The 21049-nt window shown below is 39.8% G+C and overlaps 1 protein-coding gene across 4 annotated transcripts in view; it reads left to right on the top strand.

Annotated features, from left to right (window-relative positions):
- The window catches only part of LOC105937148 (SLIT-ROBO Rho GTPase-activating protein 1), a 45467-nt gene that overhangs the window by 22742 nt on the left and 1676 nt on the right, over nt 1-21049 (top strand). Inside the window, exons 9-22 of one of the 4 annotated variants that reach the window (XM_021324414.2) lie at nt 1298-1399; nt 5190-5387; nt 6639-6723; nt 6827-6854; nt 6970-7003; nt 7514-7574; nt 10025-10102; nt 10183-10317; nt 10569-10674; nt 14025-14249; nt 16267-16346; nt 16576-16756; nt 18463-18594; nt 20231-20564. In XM_021324414.2, the coding sequence (XP_021180089.1) occupies nt 1298-1399; nt 5190-5387; nt 6639-6723; nt 6827-6854; nt 6970-7003; nt 7514-7574; nt 10025-10102; nt 10183-10317; nt 10569-10674; nt 14025-14249; nt 16267-16346; nt 16576-16756; nt 18463-18594; nt 20231-20564 (1779 nt within the window). Of the gene's footprint in view, nt 1-1297; nt 1400-5189; nt 5388-6638; nt 6724-6826; nt 6855-6969; nt 7004-7513; nt 7575-10024; nt 10103-10182; nt 10318-10568; nt 10675-14024; nt 14250-16266; nt 16347-16575; nt 16778-18462; nt 18595-20188; nt 20565-21049 lie in introns of all 4 variants that reach the window. The other 3 variants (XM_021324413.2, XM_012878312.3, XM_021324412.2) reach the window with 3 other exon arrangements.

The following is a 21049-nucleotide window of genomic DNA, read 5'->3' as shown; positions in this document are numbered from 1 at the left end:
CACCCAAGTTTACTTCTGGATACTTTGGCATTATAGTCTCTGCTCTGTCTTCTGTAACCCCCAGTCAGTCGAGGCAGATGACCGTTCATACTGAGCATGGTTCTGCCGGAGGTTTTCCTTCCCGTTAATGGGGAGTTTTTCTTCCCACTGTCACTTCATGCTTGCTCAGTATCAGGGATTGCAGCAAAGCCATGGACAATGCAGAAGACTCTCCCTGTGGCTCTACGCTCTTTCAGGAGTGAATGCTGCTTGGTTTCCTTATATAGGAAATTTTTGACCAATCTGTATAATATGATTGAACTTGACTAAAGTGCCTTGAGAAGACATGTTTCATGATTTGGCGCTATATAAATAAAATTTAATTCAATTGAATAGTGTGTTTAGTCCAGTCCCCGTTGAACAGACTTCCTTGACTAAACAAATCCGTGACTATCAAGAGAAACGTCTTATTCTGAATAGATTGAGGACTTCATCTAAAGCGCTCCGGATCAATAGTTCTCCGGACAGTTTCTTTGATTTATTTTTTGGCTCATTTTCAGCCGAGTACCTGAACTTTTTTCAGTCATGATTATAAATTGGATCCCTGGGCTCTTTTGTTACTAGCAGCTTGTCACAAAGACGCAATTTGCGTTAATTTCTTCAGTCGAATCGATAAAATAATCCCAAAGATAACAGTTTGTCAGGCAGGAAACAGGATTTCAGCTTCAACGAGGTGATTCTAAAGAGTAATGAGGGGAAAACCTGGTACTAAGTAGATTAACTGAAGGATGAAGCATCCATTACGGTCACTGTTTGATCCTTTTCCCTGCTTCTTTAGGACATATCTTTCTGCTCTAGAGTTTCCGGTCTACCTCTTATTTTGTGGTAAATAATATTGACTGAGAGAGTGCAAAAAAGTAGCCAAAGTAAAAAAAAAAAAAAAAAAAAGCTTTAGGAAACGTGCAGAACAACTGAGCAAAACCACTTTGAAAGATTTAGAGGAAGTCTTTGAATGAAATATAAAGACATTAGGGCTGCATCAAGGCCTTTCCAAATTAAAGAAATACCTAAAACGAAATTCAAGGTAGCCATTTGTGCAAATTTAAACATTATTTTCTGTTATGTCGTTGTTTTTTGTCACAATAAGACTTCAGTCCTTCGTAAAAAACAAAAAGAAGAACTTTATCATATTTTTGGGACGTTTTAACAATATTCCGACATATAACTTGCTATTTAGAGCTCATCAGATACTGTAGCTGTAAACCAGAGCTAATCAGGATTTTTCTTCTCGCCGTGACGCTGTTTATCTCCATATCAGACGACGCAGATCGCCTCCCAGCCGCAGGTCCAGGCTGAACTCTCGCTGCGCCTCACTCAGCTCCAAACCCGCCTGGCGTCCCTGAAGATCGAAAACGAGGAGGTAAGACACACAAACACAATAAAATGATGATGGTCAGAAAATCTCACATCTAGCTACACTCATACAGCCACTCTGTGCACAAAAAAATAAAACTAACCTCCTCCTATCCAATGAAATAGAAGCAACGATGATTCAAAAAAGCTGAGATGACTTCATTTAAATTAAAGGAACTCTTTAAAACCACTTTTTTCTTTTCTAAAAACACAAGTTATAGGAAGCCAAATGCTGAAAGAAAACTAATCATTATCTACCGACAATGAAACTGATCCTGAAAGAAGTTGTGACAAAAGTTTTAGTGAATCATTAGTTTTTGAAAAAATAGCATTTTTATGAATCCCCTGTTAATTTGGGAAATTTATGATTAATTTGAACAAATACTTTGCTGCAAGGTGCGCATATTTAAATTTTCTCTAAATTATACACACAGGCTCAAATATATACATACACCCCAGCTAGTCTTTGGTTAAACGGCTCTCAGCAAGTCGCGCCTCGATCACAAGATTCCAGCATCCTTCTGGTCGGACATTTGACATTCACAGTCGGTTTAAATGGGTTTTGGTTCAAATCACAGACCAGATTTTAAACAGAGTCCACAAATTTCCAATAGGAGTGAGGGCTGGAGCTTTCAGAAGACCATTCCAGAAACTCTGTGTTAGCCTGTTCTATCCTTTCCTGATGTTTATGTGTGTTTATGGACCACACTGCAAAAACGGAACTAAAAATAAGTAAAATGTTATTAAAGTTAGCGTATTTATCCTTGATTTGAGCAGGTAAATAAGATTATCTGCCAATAGAATGAGTATTTTGACCTCTAAAATAAGATAATTAGATAAACTACACTTGAAATAAGAAGATAGAGGTAAATTGTTTCTATTTTAAGTGCAGAAATCATCTTCTATTGGCAGATCATCCTATTTACCTGCTCAAATCAAGGAAAAATACACACATTTTAAGAACATTGTTCTTATTTTTAGTTCCGTTTATGCATTTTCCTCCTGGGACACCCAACTGAGTCCAGATCTCTAACCATTTAGCTGCTGATCTAAAGTAAAGGTAGACACTGGACTAAGTCATCCTCCCTACTTTTTCCATCCAATTTTTGTAAAGCTTCAGTACATCTGGAAGGTAAACGTTCCCACAGCATGATGCTGCCACCACCATGCTTGACAGCTGGTACAGGCTTCTTCACATTGTAGCAGGTTAATCTCTAACCTCCTCCTTTCAGAAGACATTTGGCTTGTCTGTGTGGATAGTTACAACGTTCAGTCCATCTTGAAGGCGTTGACGTTGGAGCAGGAGCGTCTTTCTCGGTTAGCACCTTCTCAAGCTAGCCTCGCTGTGGACGGGGACACTGGTGCTCCAGCAGTTTCCCGTTCATTGCGGTCTTTATGCTCGGTGAGGTCCTGGGCTTTTCCTGAAAATACTGACCGGTTTCCTCTCATCTGGGCAAAATTATTCCCCAAGTGGTTTTGGAAATGGAAAAAGCAGGCAGGCCAATGGTAAGCTTCTGGAATCATGTTGAGAAACTAACCAAATTAAATTAACTCTATCAATTCTGCTGAGAAGAGAGATCAAATATGCAGCCCGAATGATGCCTGGAGCTTGTTAATGGCCACAGAAAGCATGTAGCGGTCAGAAATAGAAATGTGTACCCCCGTTTCTTGTTTTAAAAAAAAAAAAAATCATTGAAACTGCTAGTTGCGTAATATTTCCACTCTAGAAAAGAACGAGTCAAATAAAAATGACTTTCATGACGATTAGTAAACGGAAACTTAGTCGCAGCAGCTCCCAGGGAGCTGAATAATTGACCCGTTTGACCTGCTGAAATAATTCAAATTAATTGGATTTCTCCATCTTTTCAGTACGACTGCTGCTGAGCATTTTCTGGTTTGAGCTGTTAGATTCTGTTTAGTGTGTTAGATAAGCCCTAAAAACAGCAAAAAAAAAAAAAAAACACTCCAGATCACAAGTCAAAATAATTTATACCGTTTTAATTGGGTGATAATGCAGCAGATGTAGCCCCTAAAAATAAAGCTGGGCGACTCGCTGCTGCTGCAGTCTGACGCTGCTGTCCTCGCTGTTGTAGAGCACAGAGGGCAGCTGTTAACTCAGCCTGAAGGGCATAAAACTGCTGAAGGCGTCGGGATTAATGAGCAGCATCGCATCGCATCGTCTCAGCAGCTCCCAGCAAACAGAAAACCACACCCCGATCATCACAGGCAAATAAAACCCGCCCTACCTCCAGTATATGAGCTGTAAATACACTTTGCATATGAGGTGTTTGTGAGGAATTAAACCCTCTTAACGTTACCTTTCCATTTAACCCGACATACTTTACTTTAAATCTTTCAAGCACAAGCTTCGTTATGTCGGACCCACAACGGCTGAGCAGGCGAAAAAGCACTGCTTTTTAAAATAACATAAAAACGAGAGGGAAAAAAAGTAGCCAGCGTCAAAATTAAAACCGTGAGATTTTCAGGAAGCCTGGAGAACTATTTCACGTCTTGTCGAGCACCCTGCAGGCTGGGGTGGAGGTCCAGCCACCCTAAACCTACAGCTAGGGATACTATGCAGTGGTTTGCATCATGGCAGAATGGCCTAGTCAAAGTTAGTGATGCTTACAGACAGTCTATTGCAGGGGTGTCAAACATACGGCCCGCGGGCTGGATCCGGCCCACCGAACAATTTAGTCCGGCCCGGTGGCTAAATGCATTATCATTATTGAAAAAATAAATTATTTTTTATTTTTTTTCCCCAGTGTCCGGTCTGGCAATGTGGCAATAAGAATTGTTGTCTTAATGCCAAAAAGAGCTCATCAGATTTGACTTTCACAAGTGGAGCAGTACTGCTTTTGCCATAGTGCTCCGCTTGATTTATGAATGTGAATAGTTTTATTATGATTCATGCGGGGAATATCTCAAATGATATGGACATTACAATGGGAAAGTAGGATAGGAAAGGAAGAACAAGAAGAAAAAAGAAAAGGTGAAAGAAAGAGGAGATAAAAGGAAGAGAATGATGAAACAATTATTAAAAAAAACATGTACTTCGTTTAATTGAAAATCTGCAGTTCCTATATTGTCCACGAGGGGTGCTGTGTTTTAATTAGCAGATTAAGCTTCAGGTGTGGAAAATTTTATTTTAAATCATTTCTTAATTTTTTATCTGTTTGATGTATTTTGGCATGCAGGACAGTGTTTTTAAGTTCCAAAAAATTTTAATTAATGTTTTTCCACATTGTATAATCACTGTGATCAGTTCTTATGCATAATGCACAAGTAAATGTTTAACTGAGTAAAAGTATTGTTGAAATTGTACATACTTTTCTTAAAAACGCTGAGGTTATTCATAATATATTGTGTAGAAGTGAAATTAATTTAATATAAAAATCAACAACAAGTCCACATTTATTAGTTCTATTTAATCTTGCAATGAGTTTACTCGTGTGGCCCTCTTGAGATCAGATTAAGCTGAATGCGGCCCCTAAACCAAAATGAGTTTGACACCCCTGGTCTATTGAAAGATGAACTCTTGAAGATGAGCAGTTTTCAGACATTTGTGTGCACAGATGAGGAAAATTTTAATGTTTCTTCTTCACTTCACAGTTCTGCCCTAATTAGAGTTGATCCATCACATAAAACTGTAATTAAACACGTTTAAGTTTGTGGTTGTAACCTGACAAATGTCAGGGGTGGGGGGGTATATGAAGAAATAAGGGATAAACCAAGACTTTAGCCAACAAAGTCAACGTATCTCAGCTTCGGCATGTTTTAAAAAATGTTTCCTTCAGGTGAAAAAGACCTGGGGTGCCACTCTGACCACCCTGCAGGACATGACGGTGTTGGACGACTGCGACGTCTCCCAGAGCTTCACCCACAGCCCGTCCTCCGAGTCGGTCAAGTCCAGCGTGTCGGACGGCTACCTGAACAAACCCAGCCTGGCCAAGAGACGAGCCAACCAGCACGAGACGGAGCTCTTCTACTTCAATGTGAGGAAAGCGCGGAGCAGCGCGCTCACACTCTCGCTCTCCGCCCTGGACCTTACTTCTCACACCAGAAAAAGACACTTAACCTCTATTTTCTTACAGACTGACGCTATATCAGACCACACGCTTCCTGTTTTAGGCCTGTTAGGATTACCATGGATTTGTAATATTCTGAAATGGTCGAAGCAACGGCTGAAGAGCTTCTAAAGATGATGGCTGAAGTACTGCACCAACATGGGCTGAAAAGCCGCTCAGAGAGGAAGAAGCAACACTCAGAGAGATGCCCTGTGGTCGGGTGAAACCAAAATTGAAGCTGTGGAGTACAGAGGTGGTGTTATCATGTCGTAGGCGTGTTTTGCTGAATAGTGAATTGTCATCTTCAGCCATTGCAAGAAGGTTGAAGATTCAGTTCAGTTCAGTTTATTCGAACAACAAAACAATATAAGATGTGTAAATACAACACAACACAATGAATACATAAACCATAATAAATTGTTCGAAAAGGAATGGGACAAAGTATAAACTTTTAAGTTTCCCATCCCTAATGATTCAAGTGACCTAAGTTGCTCATTTAACTAGTTACATTCACTCTTCCATATTAATCTACCTGTTTTTTATCTTTCCTCGTCTACATATTTATCCAAAAGTAATTTTTTGTACCTTCTCTTAAACAAATTTATGTTCACACTCTGCTTTAAACACGGCTGTAAACTATTCCATAACTTCACTCCACTACTTGATATAGTCATTCTTTTCATCGTTGTTCTTTCAAAAGATTCAAAGTTAATGTTCTGGAGCGGCGAACAAACGGTCCTGGAGGAGTTGAAATCCATGAGCAAGGCGGCCCATAAATCTGACCCAGCCTAGAGAAATGTACATAAACTCTTGAGAAGCAACTTGGGGGATCCTAACAGACCTAAAACAGGAAAAGTTTATCCTGAATTTAATGTCAGAGGCAAGAAAAAAAAAAAAAAGGTTATATATCTTTTTACATGTTGTGGTTAAATATTTTCTGATAAACCATTTCAGTGGCAAGGTTAATGTGTAGATGTTGTTTGTCTTTGTCTCTGAAGAAACTGAAAATGTCCCTTTTTGAAAAAGTGTATAACTTAGAAATGTGAGCTTTAGAAAAGCCGCTGCTGCTTTTATCTGGGCTGTTTTTGTGTTTTATCTGAAAAAGCAGCAGGAACTCTGCAGATTTCCTCTGGGGGTGAATAAAGCTCTGTGTCATTTTCTCTATTTTTCAATCCTCAGAAGTTTCGCGAGTATCTAGAGGGCAGCAATCTCATTTCTAAACTCCAGGCCAAACATGACATATTAAAGAAAGCCTTAGCTGAAGGTACGACTGACAGAACCTCTCGTCCTTCAGGACTCGTGTTGGAATACAGACAAGCATCCGCAACTGTTACCTTTAAAAATGTTCTCTGTTCTTTTTGTTTCAGGATATAAATCTGAACTGCTGACTACCAGGTAAGGCATTTTCTCATTGTCACATTACTCATTATCTCTTCATTTTAATAACAAGTCTTACTTCTCTTTCGACGCTCTTTCTCTGCATCTCTTCCTCCTTTGCTGCTCATCATAGTCGTGGGCGAAAGAACTCCCATAGCAAGCACCAGGTAGAGTTTCGCCTTAGTCTGACCAAAGGGGTTCATCTTGGTTTTGCTAGATTGATAAATGCATAAATTTCACTGGTTCTTCAGTCCATATCAATCAAAAATATTTTAAAGTGTATTTATTTTATCTCTATCACAAAAAATGGAAATATGAAAAATGGAAAAGCTAATTGTTTGAATTCATTAACTGTAGTTTTAAAATTCTTTAACAAATAAATGAAAGAGCAAAGCAGCATGCTAAAAGCAAAATCACTCCATTTGATGTTTTAAGCTTTCATTACAATTTCATGACCTTTTCTTGATCTTTTTATTTTTATTGTCTCTTTTAAACTTGGTCAAAAGTCTTCTGCTCTCTGATTGGATATGAGGATTTCTCCGTTAGACATTAATACGCCTCTGGTTAAAAAAAAAAGCTGTCCTTCAATATTGGTTTCACTCTCTCTAAAAACAATCATAATTTCAAGTTAATTACAGAAAACATTAATTTCAAAGTTGCACTCTTGGTGTTTGTAGGATTCAACTAAAGCCATACCCTTGCTTGTGGAGAGCTGCATCCGCTACATCAATCTACACGGTAAGTCTGAGCTTTCATATTTAATGTTATTATTTTGAGATATTTTACACATTATTTTGCCAAGTAATTTTAAGTGATAAAAAATATATACATATTTCTTTTTAGTATTTTTTCCCCACAATTAACAGATTAGGATCATGAAATAAAATTGAATATCAGACAAGCATAGGCTGAGTAAATGCAAAAAAAGTAAATAAGGACTTGCCTAATGCTTAATCCTTAATGCTTCATGCATTAAGCGAAGAAAGCTTCCTAAACCAAACTAGCTACGAGTAAAAATTTACTCAAGCCCTTGTTAAATCCTAAATTAATCAATTCTTTTGGAAAGCTGAGTTTTTTGTTTTTCTTTTGTTTACACACACCCAAACCTCCTCAATGCCAGACCAGAACAGAACCAGTCAAAGATCTCATATCGTGCTTAAAAAACTGAGAGGGTTTCACCATTTTTGTGCATAAATTTCAGATTAATCCGATGTGAAAGGTTTTTATCCCATTTGATGGATGTTATTCTTTTATGCAGTGGTTATGATAAATATGTATTAGTTATTTTGCATTATGCTGATGATAATGATATATTTGGAGGGTCAAAATCTAGCAGTGAATCCTTATGGAGAGGCATTCTGGCATGGAAAATGAATAAAAAGTCTATTAGATTGTTCAAAATCTTCCTACTCAGCTTTTAACTTTTGCTTAATAATATAAATATTTATGAATTGTGTAGATCAAAATATTTTGGCCAAAGTTGTGAAGTTTAGAGTATGCAGTATTTCAATGAAATAAAAAAATCTATTATTTAAATACATTCCAATAATTTATTATAACTATTTCAATTTCTAAGATATTTTGTGGTCTGAAATTTTTTTATTTTATCTTGTTCTAGATTTTTTTCTCAATTCTCCTCACTAAGAAGGGGAAATGGGTCACTTTTAATAAAAAAAAAAAGCTTCCTGTATTTGGTCATGCTAAACCAGCGCCGTTTACAGTACAAGTCACTTGATGTTTGTGGTCCTATATTATATACAAATAAAATTAAAATCACATAATTAATATGAGACAGTGTTGTACCCAACATTTTCTGTCAGGAGGCTCCCTGATTACACCTTGGGTAGAGTAGAGCCTTGATTTATATTCAGGATGAGATAAATATGGGTAATAAATATTTTCTTCCACCTATTTTGTTTAGACCAGGGGTGTCAAACATACGGCCCGCGGGCCGCATCCGGCCCGCCGAACAATTTAGTCCGGCCCTGTGGCTAAATGCATTATCATTATTAAAAAAAAAAAAAATATATATATATATATATATATATATATATATATATATATATATATATATATATATATATATATATATATATATATATATATATAATTTTTTTTTTTTTTTTTTTTTTTTTTTTTTTTCCCCAGTGTCCTGTCTGGCAATGTGTCAATAAGAATTGTTGTCTTAATGCCAAAAAGAGCTCATCAGATTTGACTTTCACAAGTGGAGCAGTACTGCTTTTGCCATAGTGCTCCGCTTGATTTATGAATGAATAGTTTTATTATGATTCATGTGGGGAATATCTCAAATGATATGGACACTACAATGGGAAAGTAGGAGAGGAAAGCAAGAACAAGAAAAAAAAACAAAAGGTGAAAGAAAGAAGAGATAAAAGGAAGATAATGATAAAACAATTATTGAAAAAAACATGTACTTCGTTTAACTGAAAATATGCAGTTCCTATATTGTCCACGAGGGGCGCTGTGTTTTAATTAGCAGATTAAGCTTCAGGTGTGAAAAAAATTAAATCATTTCTTAATTTTTATCTGTTTGATGTATTTTGTCATGCAGGACAGTGTTTTTAAGTTCCAAAAAATGTGAATAAATGTTTTTCAACATTGTATAATCACTGTGATCAGTTCTTTTGCATTATGCACAAGTAAATGTTTAACTGAGTAAAAGTATTGTTGAAATTGCACATACTTTTCTTAAAAACGCTGAGGTTATTTATAATATATTGTGTAAAAGTGAAATTAATTTAATATAAAAATCAACAACAAGTCCACATTTATTAGTTCTATTTAATCTTGCAATGAGATTACTCGTGTGGCCCTCTTGAGATCAGATTAAGCTGCATGCGGCCCCTAAACCAAAATGAGTTTGACACCCCTGGTTTAGACCCTGAATAGGATGAATTTTATTTTTGTTACTTGTTTCACTGATTTGGTCCATTGCCACATTAAATCGATTCTATCAATTTGAAATAAGTTTTATATCTAAGGATTAGGGTATTAAATGAGAATCTAGTTATTATTAGAGAGTCATCTCTGCCTGATAAATACTGACGGTAACAGACCTTCATTTATTCCTGCTGATAAAAGCCGAAATAGTAGAAATAAGTAAAAGGATAAAGACAAACGGAGAGTTAAACGCAGCTAAAGTTAACATCCAGATGCCGTCCCCACAGGTCTTCAGCATCAGGGCATCTTCCGGGTTTCGGGGTCGCAGGTTGAAGTCAACGACATCAAGAACTGCTTTGAGAGAGGTGAGACGTCACCAGAGGGTCACATGACCGACCGGCTGTTCAAATGTCAGGCCGTGACGCCGCTTCTGCTGGTTGTCCAGGTAATGACCCGCTCATCGACGAGGAGAGCAACCATGACATCAACTCCGTGGCCGGGGTGTTGAAGCTGTACTTCAGGGGTTTGGAGAACCCTCTCTTTCCCAAGGACAGGTTTAATGACCTTATCTCCTGCGTGCGTGAGTACCGCCCGGCATTAAAGCGCCGCTTGAATCTGTTTATCTGCAAACCCACAAGGCTCTCAGTTTCCCTCTCGGTTGCTTCCTCTTTGTTTCCCATCATTGTGTCTTTGTCTCTCTGAAGCCTGTCCCCCCCCCCCCCCCCCACCACCACCACCACGTTAGAGACACCGAGCCGCCTGCCTCTCTCTTTCTTTGGTGTTACAGACACCTCTCACAACATCTCTGTCACGCCTGTTTTCCTGCTGCAGGGATGGAAAACCTGTACGAGAGAGCTCAGTGCATCAGGAAGATCCTGCTGGGCGTCCCGAGGGCCACGCTGGTGGTGATGCGCTACCTGTTCGCCTTCCTCAACCAGTGAGTGTCCTCGCCTCATCGCCTGCACTGCAAAAACAGAACTAAAAATAATTAAAATGTTCTTAAATGTTGTGTATTTTTTCTTGATTTGAGCAGGTAAATCAGATGATCTGCCAATAGAATGAGGTTTTTGCACTTAAAATAGGAACAATTCATCTCCATCATCTTATTTCAAGTACAATATATCTAATTATCTTATTTTAGGGGTCAAAAATACTCATTCCATTGGCAGATCATCTTATTTACCTGCTTAAATCTAGGATATAAACACAAATTTTAAGAACATTTTACTTATTTTTAGATCCGTTTTTGCAGTGTGGTTCTCCCCGTTCCACGTGGTTCACTGGGAGCACTGCAAAAACGGATCTAAAAGTAAGTTAAATTTTCTTGAAATGAGTGTATTTGTCCTTGATTTAGGCAGATAAATAAGACTATTTGCCAATGGAATGAGATTTTTGCACTTAAAATAGGAACAACTCATCTCCATAGTCTTATTTAGAGGGCAGACTATCTAAATATCTTATTTTAGGGGTAGAAATACTCATTCCTTATTTATCTGCCTAAATCAAGGACAAATACACTAATTTCAACAAGATTTTACTTATTTTTAGTTCCGTTTTTGCAGTGAGAGGACATGAGCCTCATCTCATAGCGGGAGGCTTAAGAACCACTCGTTCTGGTTCTGCAGCCTCACAAATAAATATAGAGTGAAGGCGCTGCGATGGGATGGCGAGGCAGGAAGTGGGACGTGCAGGCATGATGTTCCCGCTGCGTTAAATGCAGTTCTGATTAAGAGAAAAGGGTGTGTGAGCTGGACTGTTATTCACTGGCCAGCAGTCGAATTAAAGCTGCAAAGACAGACTTGGAACCATCAATCAAGAACATTTAGTCTCTATAGGAATGTAGCAGTCTAGCCAGACTTTATTCAGACGACGCAATCAATGATGAGGACTGATGGACTATTTATTAACAGACAGAAAAAGACACCATAGACACACCGTAAGAGCTGTAGATAAATAAAACAAAATTACTCCCATTAACATATGACCATGTTTCATATCTATATAACAAAACCATAAAGGATGAATGCCATTAGCTAGCATTAGCTTATTCAAACTTATTTTAGATATATAAACTCTAATAAACGTAGTCATTATAAACATAAAACTACACAACAAAGCAAACTATACCTGTTCGCCTTCCAGCTAGATGCCATATAAAATGTGGATGGGAACCCGTAATGTCCTTTAACAAGCAGCAAAACCGTTAGGTACGGCCGTTGGAACGTAGCGCTTCTTTCCGTTTTACCGGAACCGGAAATAGAAAAACATGCCTTCAAAATAAAAGCCCCGTGAGCCTTTTTGCCGCAATTCACTATTAATGTAGAATTTATTACTTAAAAACGGAAGAATCAGGAACATTAGGCATAAAAACTAAAGAAAATATATGAGTGAAAGTATATCTAACAAATATCAGTTATAACAAATAGTCTGGGTCATTTACAAGGAGGTTTATAAAAGTGTAATTTAAAGGCATAGCCTCACTCTTTGTAGGTGGGGCTGAATTAATCTCAATAATTTGGCCTTCTTGTTTATTTTTATTTTTCTTTTAGTTGTTCCAGAGTTGATACAAAAAAAGCCGTTTTCTAACGATTATTTTGTTTATTAGGGAAAATAAAAGCCCTCCAAACCAACCTGACCCTGAGAGAGAGTCTTTTCAGTCGCCTACTTACACGGGGTTAGCAACAGCGAGCGCTCACTACTTCGATTCAATTCAATTCAATTTTATTTATATATTTATATATATATATATCGATTTAATGTGGCAATCAACTGGTTTCCTTATATAGGATATTTTTGACCAATCTGTATAATCTGACCCAATCTGTATAATATGATTGAACTTGATTTTGTAAAGTGCCTTGAGATGACATGTTTCATGATTTGGCGCAATATAAATAAAATTGAATTGAATTGAATAGCGCCAATTCATGAAACATGTCATCTCGAGGCACTTTACAAAGTCAAAATCAGTCAGATTATACAGATTGGTCAAAAATTTCCTATATAAGGGAACCAGTTGATTGCATCAAAGTCTCTCCAAGCAGCATTCACTCCTGGGGAACAGTAGAGCCACAGGGAGAGTCGTCTACATTGTCCATTGCTTTGCAGCAATCCATCATACTGAGCAAGCATGAAGCGACAGTGGAAAGAAAAACTCCCCATTAACGGGAAGGAAAACTCCACACAGACGTAGCAGAGTTTTACGCTGATTTCTGAAATAAATGGGACCTTTCTGGCAACACGAAGTAGGCTGAAAGGTCTACGCAACACATCATGCTCTGATAAAGCAAAGGAAGTAACGCATAAAGTTATATATTGCCATTTATCATTTGTTAGTTTTGATGATCGGGGTTTACAGGCGATGAAAACGGCAAATGAATTTCTTCAGGAAATTTGAGTATTACACCAGACCAGTAATAAAAAATAATTTTTAATAGAGAAATGCTTTAAGGCGAGACAGTCGTGGGGAAGGCTGTTGACTCTGACGCAGGGGCGGTTCTAGACAGGGGCCAACAGGGGCCCATGCCCCTGTAGAAATAGTCCTGGCCCCTGTTATGGCCCCTGTACTGAAGACATGATATTAAATACACTTCTCTTAATTTTTTGCAATGGCAAAGAAACCATAACTGATTGGTCACTTTGACCAATATTATTACTATTTTTTACCTATACAGTTTTACTCTAAAAAAGTTTAAAACTTAAGATGTTTCACGTTTAGCTTTAGCCGTATTGAGCAGGGGGGAAAAGTTTTCAACTGCTAGATCAGGGGTCTGAAACCTGCAGTTCCAGAGCCACAAGTGGCTCACTTAATATTATTACACAGTTAAATATTGCCATTTTATTGTTTTTTTTTTTTGTTTTGTTTTGTTTTTTTTGTTCTGTGCCCCTGTGAAAAAACACTGGCCCCACCTTGGCCCCCATGGTAAATTTGGTCTAGAACCGCTACTGCTCTGACGTCCCCCATGAGGTGGGGAAGTCACCAAAGGTCCTTCCTACAGAAGCTGGATGATCAGAGTCTCCCATCGTGGCATTTTAAGGGAAAGTTTAGTGGAAGGAAAGATGTGTCGTATAAAATAATAGTATAACTAACAGGCCTCAAATCCAACAACCCAGACAAGCTGAAGGACGCCATTGAAGCTACCTGGGCTTCCTTCACGCTGCATTGATGCAGGAAGAGAAGCAAAAACCGAGAACTGAGTGCAGATGCTGAGCAGTCCACGGACATTTTGGTTTTTATTCCTGACGCCTTGTTTATTAAAAGCTCCGTCCTTTCCCCCCCCCTCACAGTCTCTCCCAGTACAGCGACGAGAACATGATGGACGCCGGGAACCTGGCCATAGTGTTCGGCCCCACCCTCCTGCCGACGCCCGACACTCTGGACCAGGTGGCCTGCCAGGCGCACGTGAATGAGGTCATCAAAACGGTCATCCTGCACCACGACAACATCTTCCCCGACACCAAGGAGCTTCCGGGCCCGGTGTACGAGAAGTGCATGACCGGCGACCAGTACTGGTGAGCCCCACCGCCGCCGGCCTCCGCCCCCGATGCGCGTCTCCCGTTCACGTTACACTTCAAAAACGTTTAAATGTTCTGCTTAGATTTAAAAAAAAAAAAGCATCTGCAGGCTTTTCCTGGTAAATATGGAGCCGGGCGTGAAAGCGAAGCTGGTGAGATCCTCCTTAAGGCCCATTCATACCTCACGTAAAAGACGGATACGTGTGGAGTGTTTCATACGTTCTAACCGTCGATTTCGTCCGTATTTTGACACGAAAATTGGGAGCTTACGATTACGGACGAAACGGATCAATACGGAGCAACGCTACCGGAAAAGGTGGGGGCGCTATTGAGTTTGTAGTACATGGGGCCCTCATGGGTTCCATTTCTTTCTCAGTTGGGGCCCTCATGGGTTCCCTTTATCTTTCTCAGATGGGGCCCTCATGGGTTCCCTTTATCTTTCTCAGATGGGGCCCTCATAGGTTCCCTTTATCTTTCTCGGATGGGGTCCTCATGGGTTCCCTTTATCTTTCTCAGATGGGGCCCTCATAGGTTCCCTTTATCTTTCTCAGATGGGGCCCTCGTAGGTTCCATTTATCTTTCTCAGATGGGGCCCTCATAGATTCCCTTTATCTTTCTCAGATGGGGTCCTCATGGGTTCCCTTTATCTTTCTCAGATGGGGTCCTCATGGGTTCCCTTTATCTTTCTCAGATGGGGCCCTCATGGGTTCCCTTTATCTTTCTCAGATGGGGCCCTCATAGATTCCCTTTATCTTTCTCAGATGGGGTCCTCATGGGTTCCCTTTATCTTTCTCAGATGGGGTCCTCATGGGTTCCCTTTATCTTTCTCAGATGGGGCCCTCATGGGTTCCCTTTATCTTTCTCAGATGGGGTCCTCATGGGTTCCCTTTATCTTTCTCAGATGGGGCCCTCATGGGTTCCCTTTATCTTTCTCAGATGGGGCCCTCATGGGTTCCCTTTATCTTTCTCAGATGGGGCCCTCGTAGGTTCCATTTATCTTTCTCAGATAGGGCCCTCATAGGTTCCATTTATCTTTCTCAGATGGGGTCCTCATAGGTTCCATTTATCTTTCTCAGATGGGGCCCTCATAGGTTCCATTTATCTTTCTCAGATGGGGCCCTCGTAGGTTCCCTTTATCTTTCTCAGATGGGCCCGCTTACAGCTCATAGCTTATCTCCATCAGTCCATGAGGTCAATATGGAACCTGTCCCCCAGGGGCCCCACTCAGTCACCCTTATGGGTCCCAATCAGCCTGACAGCAGCTGAGCCAATCAGGACTAAACTGGTCCCTCTAGAAGACTTTCAGACCTTAGGGGTCAAACGCTGCTGATCTGGTCCTAGTGAGATGAAACCGGTCCAGTCGGTTCGGTTCGCAGTTCTAACAGCAGCAGGAGTTCTATTCATATTTCCGGGCAACAAAATCACAAAGAAGGTTATAATTCTGGGCTTTAAACAATGGCGGGATTCAAGGAACGACTTGTGGAGCTTGTCTGCAAATACCCACACATATGATGTGTCGTGTCCGGGGCACAGGGACAATTAAAAAGTTTACTTATGGAGCAAATACAACAAAATCACGTCTTTGACCGTCGGCATGTTTGATCAATGACGAATTATTGGCGCCCAGCACTGCCACCTAGAGGACATATTGGTTATTGCGCACCTCAACGGACGGAGGTATGAAGGAGTCAACGGATAGAACGTACGGACAGAAATACGGACGTGTAGGCCAAACGTAGGGTATGAACGGGCCTTTAGAGGTGCTGCAGGGTGACGGAGACGTTACTTGTCAGGCGGTTTGGCAGGAACACGCGTTGCTGAAGCGAGATCCGCTCAGCTCCTCTTCCTCGCCGCCCCTGACTTAAATCCTGACATCCTGTCGGTCTGTGTGGAGCAGCCTCGCCTCCCGCTGTGCAGCGCTCCTCCCTTTGTTCCCGCGCTGAATGGACGGCCTGTCAGTCTGCTTCGCTCCCCTCATCCTCTCCTCCTCTTCCTCCTCTTCCTCTCCCCGCAGCGAGAGTCCGTTCAGCGAGCCGGGAGCCCTGGAGGAGACCGAGCCCGACGCCGGCACCGAGACCCAGACCAGCGACGAGGGTACGCCCTGACCCCTCACACGTTCGCCCACTCGCCATCCCAATCCCTCCGTCTGCTGGTGGAGAGGGGTTGCCGCGGCAACGGCAGCCATGGAGACGCCACATTCCCTCGTCCCAACTCCCCTCCACCCCTCCCTCATCTCCTTTCTGAATTGATGGAACTTGTTGGAATGCCGTCGTCTGATTGGCTGCGGCCTTCCTCTCTTTTTTCCACACCCCCCCCCCTGCAGAGGGCGAGGCCGTGGAGGCGGTGGCCCGGTTCGACTACGTGGGGCGGTCGGGCCGCGAGCTCTCCTTCAAGAAGGGCGCGTCGCTGCAGCTGTTCCAGCGCGCGTCGCACGACTGGTGGGAGGGCCGGCACAACGGCAGCCGCGGCCTGGTGCCTCATCAGTACATCGTGGTGAAGGACAGGCGAGTGCACAGTCCCAAATGGTTTGTACTCGTCAGCGTCTGACAACGCTACGTTCTCACTGCTTAACGAACGCCGCCGAGCTTTCAGGAGCTCAAAAACTGATTTGTTGTCTCATCTCGTTTTGATTCATTCGTTTATCCCAAAAACCCGCTCCATCCTTATGTCTAACAGTAATTATTAGTATTATCTAAGCTGTAATTTAGATTTTATTTGAAAGTAAATTGCATTTTTTTTATTAATTAAGCTGAAATAAAAGTAAAAATTTCAAACTAAAATTTCTAATATGTTTTAATATCTGATTTTTAATCATCATAATCTCAGGTCTTCCTTTAAAAAGAGGTTTATATAGAGGTAACAGATTACCTCACTGTTGACTGTCCTGGTTGAATAAAGCTTATCGCAGTTATCTGAAGAAATTAAACCTTTTTAATTTAGTTTTTTATGTAAATATATTGAAAATTTTATAAATTACAAACCCACAGAATATATTTCAACACATAATTGCAAATAGAACCAACAACATAATGTATATGCTGTCTTTTAATTACATTAATTATGCTATATAATTGTATCAATCCTATTTAATCACATTTAAATAATTTTCTTTTATTTACCTTACTCAATTTAATTTCCTTCACTTTAATATTTCTTATTGAATTTTTTCATGTTCCATTTTTAAATTATATTTAATAAAAAAATATATTTTTACTTTAATTTTAATAATAACGTATTCTGATTTAATTTAATATATTTTATTGTATGTTTCCCCTTTTTTTCTTAATGAATTTGATCCGTGTTCTTGGCCAGAATTTTATTTTATTCTTCTCATTAAATTCAATATTATTTCTTATGTTTCAGTTCAATGTAAACAATTTCTTTCTTTTGATTTAAATAATTTGTTTTACATTTTCTCATTGAATGTAAGAAATATTTTCCTGTTTTTTCATATCAAATTAATTTATTATTCAATTTGAAATAATTTTTTCTTTTCAATTTGGTTTATTTATTTTTTTAAGTTTTAAATTACAATCCATAATACGTTTTAAACCAGATAAGAAACATTTTTAGTTTTAATTAATTTTTTTATTTAAATTTAAAATTAATTAATAAGAATATTTCTTATGTCCATTCAGAAATACTTACATTTATTCTTATTTTGGATTTTGTAAGTCAAAATATATAAAAAATAATCACTTCCTAACAAAATAAATAGAATCTAAAATAAGTCTGTTTATATTATCCATTTTGCAGATTTATATTTTCCTCATTAAGGGTGAGGATAATGAAGGAATATTATCACTACTACTACTATGACTATTATTAATACTGGAAACCTTAAGTGTGAATTGGGGATATTCTTGCATGGGACACAGATGTAATTGTTCATGTTATAAACTTATTATACTGCTTTGGATCTGCTGTTTTAAAGTTTTTTTCTGTTTAAAGCTGTTATTATGTTGAAGGTTGTCTGTTTTTGTAATAGTATAAAACTGCCATTTCATAATTACCCGGTAATTAGTCTGTGTTATTCATTGACGAGCTCCTCTGATGGATTTCACTGGATCTGCCGCCCTGTTGATTAACAGACTAATTGGACTCAGGAGTCTCTAGCCTTGCTGCTATTGATCTCCTAATTGATGATTGGTGCGTTGTGTTGGCTCAGCAGCGATTTGTCCTGACCGAGTCCGTACTCTTGTGTCTTCAGGGCCGACGCCATGTCGGACACGCTCAGTCAGAAAGCCGACAGTGATGGAGGGAGCAGCAGCACAGAGGACAAGAGGTCCAGGAGCGAGCTGAGCTCCCCGACCGACATCCGACCGCCGGAGAATTTTAACAGGTCTGTAAGCCTGAAGTCATGGTGGAGTCTCTCATCTCCAGCTCCTCACCTCTAAAAATACCTGCGGATCCAGGCGTGCTGTTTAATCAGCTGCTTCCCATGTGATGCTTCCCTCCCTCCAGCTGTCTCTCAGTCTTTTCCTCACATTAAAGCCTAAGAAACCAGAAATGAGCAGGAGAAATGCCAGTTGTGGCGCATTAAAGAGACCCAACGGATAAAAGCTGGAGGAAAGTTGAGCCTATGTAAATAAATCAGTCCCATATTCTATTAAAAACATTCTTAAGAAGGCTAATCGTGAGTGTGAAGCAATCATTTTATAAGAACTCTTACGTTCTCTTATGTTGAGCATCGTGCAAAGGTATAATTTGGTATCGGTTTCACAAATAAGGAAATGCTAAATCTTTTTACCACATCAGCATCAAATTCTTATTAGTATCAGGACTTTGAAACAATTTTGTGACTTTGTTCTCAGAATATTACGACTTTGCTCTGGTAATATTAGAGTAAAGGCAATAAATATTTGGCCACAGAGGAGTACATTTCCACAAAGTAACTCAAAGCTCTTGGGATTAAGTTCACATGTTTACATTTTTAAAAGTTGTAAATATTTGAGAGAAAAAATCTACAATTTTTCATGATTAAAGGCATAAATTTGCTATATTAAAACTAGGATATTCTCTGAGAGAGTCAGAAATCTACGCGTAAATAAGCTCAGACGTGTATTAAAAATGTGATTAAAGTTTGATATAATACATTTCCTATTGCAAAATTAATTATTACGATTACAAGTTGTGTAAACCTGAAATAGCTTAGTTACAAAAGCGCTCCAATGTTTCCAGAGATGGAAACCCGTGCTCTAGATTATAAGAATCTATAAACTCAAGCACCTAATTAATCATCAGTCAAACAATGTCTATCCTCTACTGATCCACAACTAAAGAACAGAACTGCATTTCTAATCTCTGCATATTAAAGGAATGGTTAATAGCTATATACCAAACGCCCAAATCTACAGTAAACGGCATTTAGGGGGTTCCTGGAAGCTAAAAGGAAAGTTTATTTGCTGGCCGACATGTTTAAAACATGTTATTCAGCAAATATAGTTGTTTCCTGGTACTCGATGCCAGCACCAGTCAGCGGCTGCAGTAGAACCACAGAGCGCCTTACTTGAGGTCCGATTCGCTGCTACTCGGGTCTCTGCTGACATGCAATTCTATGGAGTTAGTTTCCTGCCAAAAGGTTGTACACAAAAAAATGTGTTTCACCCAAAAAAAACTTGTTTTGCAAACTGTCCCCAAACGTTGCACTCAAAATATCATTTATAAGTTTTCCCAGAGTACAAAACGGTCTCTGCTCGCACAAAACAGACTACAAAGTGGATACCCAGATAAATGCATTGCTGGCGGGTTTTTTTGTGTACAACGTTTTGGCAGGAAACTAACTCCATACAGTTCTCTCATGACGGGTTTGGGCTCTGCCTGAGGCCGTGCTCCAAGGACGGTGTTGAATGTCTAGAATGACCAAGCAACATTTGAGGCGCTGTCTATCTAGTATATTTGTATATCTATATATAAATAAAACAACCTTTCTTTAGATCCTTGCAGATGAGATGTGTTCTCGTCTTTCCCGATGCCAGCCACAGGAGAAAGCGAACCGACGGTCTCTTCCGCCGCCCTCTCTGCCGCTCCAACGACAACCACGGAAACGGAGGCGTGATGGAGCGAAGCTCTCCGCCCGTCACGGGTCACTTCAGTCCCAGGGATCTTCTACTGGGGCGGAGCCAGGGCATGACCCCGCCCCTCGACAGCCCGGAGCGCCGGCGCCGCTCCGCCGCCGTGACCCTGACGGTGAGCCGCCACGATTCGCTGCGGAGGCCGGAGGACACGCCCATACGGCGCTCCAGCAGCGGCCAGCACAGCTTCAGCGACTCCCTTCGATCCAGAGCGATGGACGCCGAGGCGCTGGCACAGGTTCTGATGTTTTACTGTGATGTCTGAATATCTGTTCTCCAAAACTAAATACAATATTTGAAACTCTATAAAGACATACAGGACTGTCTCAGAAAATTAGAATATTGTGATAAAGTTCTTTATTTTCTGTAATGAAATTAAAAAACATGAAATGCCATACATTCTGGATTCATTACAAATCAACTGAAATATCGCAAGCCTTTTATTGTTTTAATATCGCTGATTATGGCGTACAGCTTAAGAAATCCAAATATCCTATCTCAAAATATTAGAATATCGTGAAAAAGTATACTAGTAGGCTATTCAAATAATCACTTGAATCGTCTAATTAACTCGAAACACTGCAGGGTTTCCTGAGCCTTGAAAAACACTCAGCTTGGTTCAGTAAACTAAATCACAAGTGTGGTAGTGGTTAAGAGACGACATGAGATTCTCACAGTAACTGGTGTACTGACCATGGCATTACTGTCCTTGATTGGCCTGCC

Source organism: Fundulus heteroclitus, chromosome 17, assembly GCF_011125445.2.
Source record: "Fundulus heteroclitus isolate FHET01 chromosome 17, MU-UCD_Fhet_4.1, whole genome shotgun sequence".
NCBI lineage: Eukaryota > Metazoa > Chordata > Actinopteri > Cyprinodontiformes > Fundulidae > Fundulus > Fundulus heteroclitus.
The sequence above is the reverse complement of the archived record's forward strand: the minus strand, read 5'-3'. Positions and strand labels throughout refer to the sequence as shown.